The 2,723-nt window shown below is 59.4% G+C and overlaps 1 protein-coding gene across 1 annotated transcript; it reads left to right on the top strand.

Moving 5' to 3' along the window:
* Positions 1-123: 123 nt before the first annotated feature.
* LOC146423251 (Fc receptor-like protein 2) lies at positions 124-1,740 on the top strand (the record flags this gene model as incomplete). The annotated part of the gene is made up of 6 exons (XM_085044988.1): positions 124-393; positions 514-810; positions 895-978; positions 1,339-1,360; positions 1,449-1,528; positions 1,603-1,740. Coding segments are annotated over 6 exons (875 nt in total), but the record flags the coding sequence as incomplete, so codon positions are not given.
* Positions 1,741-2,723: the final 983 nt, after the last annotated feature.

Raw genomic sequence — 2,723 nt, 5'->3', positions numbered from 1 at the left:
CACCCCTCTCTGACCCTCCCCGTGTCCCTCCCTGTCCCCATATCCCTCCCTGTCCCCTGCTGTCCCCTGTTCTCTCCTGGTGTCCCCACTCCCTCACTGTCCTCTGCTGTCCCCTTCGCACAGGGATCCCAGTATCAGGCGTGTCCTTGTCAGCACAGCCACCCAATGGACAGGTGGCACTTGGTGACAGCCTGGTGCTGAGCTGTGCAGTGGCCGCGGGGACAGGTCCCCTGTCGTTCTCCTGGCACCGGGAGGGCTCGGGGACACTGCTGGGCACTGGACCCTGCCTGGAGCTGAGCCGTGTTGGGGACAAGGACAGTGGCCACTACCAGTGTCGGGTCAGCGATGGGGACAGCACGGTTGAAAGTGACCCATTGATTGTCACTGTCCTGGGTGAGTGAGACCCTTGGGCTGGGGGAGATCCCACCCATGATATTGTCATCCCCCCATCCCCTCCCCCCACACCTGATGCCATCCCCTCCCCCACCCTCAGCCCTGTCTCTGTCCCCGCAGTGCCCGTGGCCAATGCCACCATCACCCCTGGCCCCCCGGCACTCCAGGTGCACCCAGGTGACCCCGTGACCCTGCGCTGCTCGGTGCAGGTGGGCTCAGCACCTGTCAACTTCAGCTGGCTACGCGACGGGCAGGAGGTGGCCCAGGGTCCCCTCCTGGAACTTGGGGACGTCGATGTGGGACATTCTGGCACCTACCAGTGTGTGGTCACCAACCAGCTGGATGAGCACCGCGTGTTCCGGGCGCTCAGCCCAGCGCTGGCCCTGGAGGTGACACCGCGGGGACACTGGGGCACAGGTGGGGTCATATGGAGTCGCTCTGGGGGTTCAAGACCCCTGATGTGACAGGTGACCCCAATGTGTCTCTGTCTGTTTCCTGCAGTGGCCGCAGGGGTCAGTGGTTCCCTGTTGTTTCTGGTTCTGCTCCTGGGTGTCATTGTGGCCTGGCGCCGGTGGCACCGCATGGGTGGGTGACAATGGGGTCATGGGGGTCCCTGGTAGCCGTAGGATTTGGGGGTCTATAGCCTGACTTGGGGTGGGGCTGAGCCCCCAGTGACCTTGGCTGGGCTCCTGTAGGGTTTGGGGAGATGCTGGAGGGTTGTGCAGGGTTGCTGGGATTCTTTCAGGGGTCGTGGGGGAGTTTGGAGGGCTTTGGTATTTTGAGCCTGAGTTGGTTGGTGACACTGCGGGGGTTCATGAATTCTGGGGCCCTTCAGGGATACTCAGGGATCCTGGTGGGAACTGAGGGTCCTGTGAGGGTTCAGGATTCCTGAGTGTGGTCATGGCCCTGGGACCCCACAGTCACCCGTCACTCTTTCCTTTGCAGCCTCCAGGAAGCACCAGGAAAGGTGAGTTGGGGGCTCCAGCCATGACCCCCCTATTACCCCCAGCCCCACAATTCTCCATCTCCTCCCACACACCCCCTTATGCCAGCAGGGTCCCCCCGGAGCCCCCAGCCCCCCCAGAGGAGGAGGAGGTGCTGTACAGCCATGTTGTGATCACCAAGCAGACAGGCAGTGAGTACAGGTTGGGAGGTGACAGTGACACGTCACCCACAGGTGTCACTCCCTACCTTGGTCCTCCCAACCAGTGTCTCTTTCAGGGTCCCCCAGCATCACCCCACCCCAGGACCCCCAGGTGACCTATGCAGAGCTGCCAGGACCCCATGGGCAACGGCGGGAATCCAGTGACATCTATGAGAATGTGCTGTGACAATGGGGGACACTGGGGGGCATGGGGGGACACTGGGAGCACTGGGTGACACTGGGGAGATCCCCACCCATGGGCACCAACACCTCTGTGTGCTTCCCCTATAAACCAGGGGCTGCTGACCCCCCCCCCCCAGGTGAGGCACAAAAGGCAGAGATGCCAAAGGGCTGAGAGAAGAACAATTTCCTGCAAACAGCAATGACACAAGAAAACCAACAGCAACAGCAACAAGATTCAGAATCAAAAGGGTCAGAAAAGGAATGATTTCCAGGGAAAGGTCCAACAAGGAACAAACCCCAGACGCTGCCCCCAGCACGATTCCCCTACCAGAAGGAACCTGGCAGGTGGACCTTCATTGCTTTGATGGCCAAAGCAGCCTTCAGGAGGCTCTGGATTCTCTTCTCCTCTGTCTCTAAACCCTCCTCTGCTGTGTTCCCCCACACTATGATGTCACCAAGGCACTGTGGGCATTCCGGAGTTTCCCCCTGTCTCAGTTTGAAAGACAGGTGTCTGCTAAGAGAGGTTGAAACCTCCCTTAGGACAGAGAATGTGATTTCCCCTCCCTCCGAATTATTTTAATTTTGAAAATCAAGGGATTTCAGGCAAAGGTAAGGGAAAAGGAATAACAGTTCTTTACTAGTATCTATAAACAAGCAGTTACCATAATAGCAACCACAACTAGACCCAGAAACCAATGGCAGATGACTTTTGAGCTGCTGAGCCTTTTCCCATGTGGTGTAATCATGGTTGCCAGCAGCAGGGGCGCTGTTGAGCTCCTGGCCGGGCAGGGCAGGTGTGATGACTCCTGAGCGGCTGCAGGTGGCGCTGTGGCGCAGGGTCAGGTCAGCCTCAGGCAGCTGGTAATGGCAGAAGAGGCTGAGAAAGCAGGCAGGGCAGCAAACAGCTCAGAGCGACGAGCAGGGCGGCAGGGGCAGGAGCTGGCTCTCCCCGGCTAGCCAGCGAGGTAGCAAGAGCTCTGCAGTCACAGCAGACACTGCAGTC

This window comes from Lichenostomus cassidix, unplaced genomic scaffold (genome assembly GCF_008360975.1).
Source record: "Lichenostomus cassidix isolate B80296 unplaced genomic scaffold, HeHo_3.0 HiC_scaffold_741, whole genome shotgun sequence".
NCBI lineage: Eukaryota > Metazoa > Chordata > Aves > Passeriformes > Meliphagidae > Lichenostomus > Lichenostomus cassidix.
This window is presented reverse-complemented; position numbering and strand designations above follow the sequence as displayed.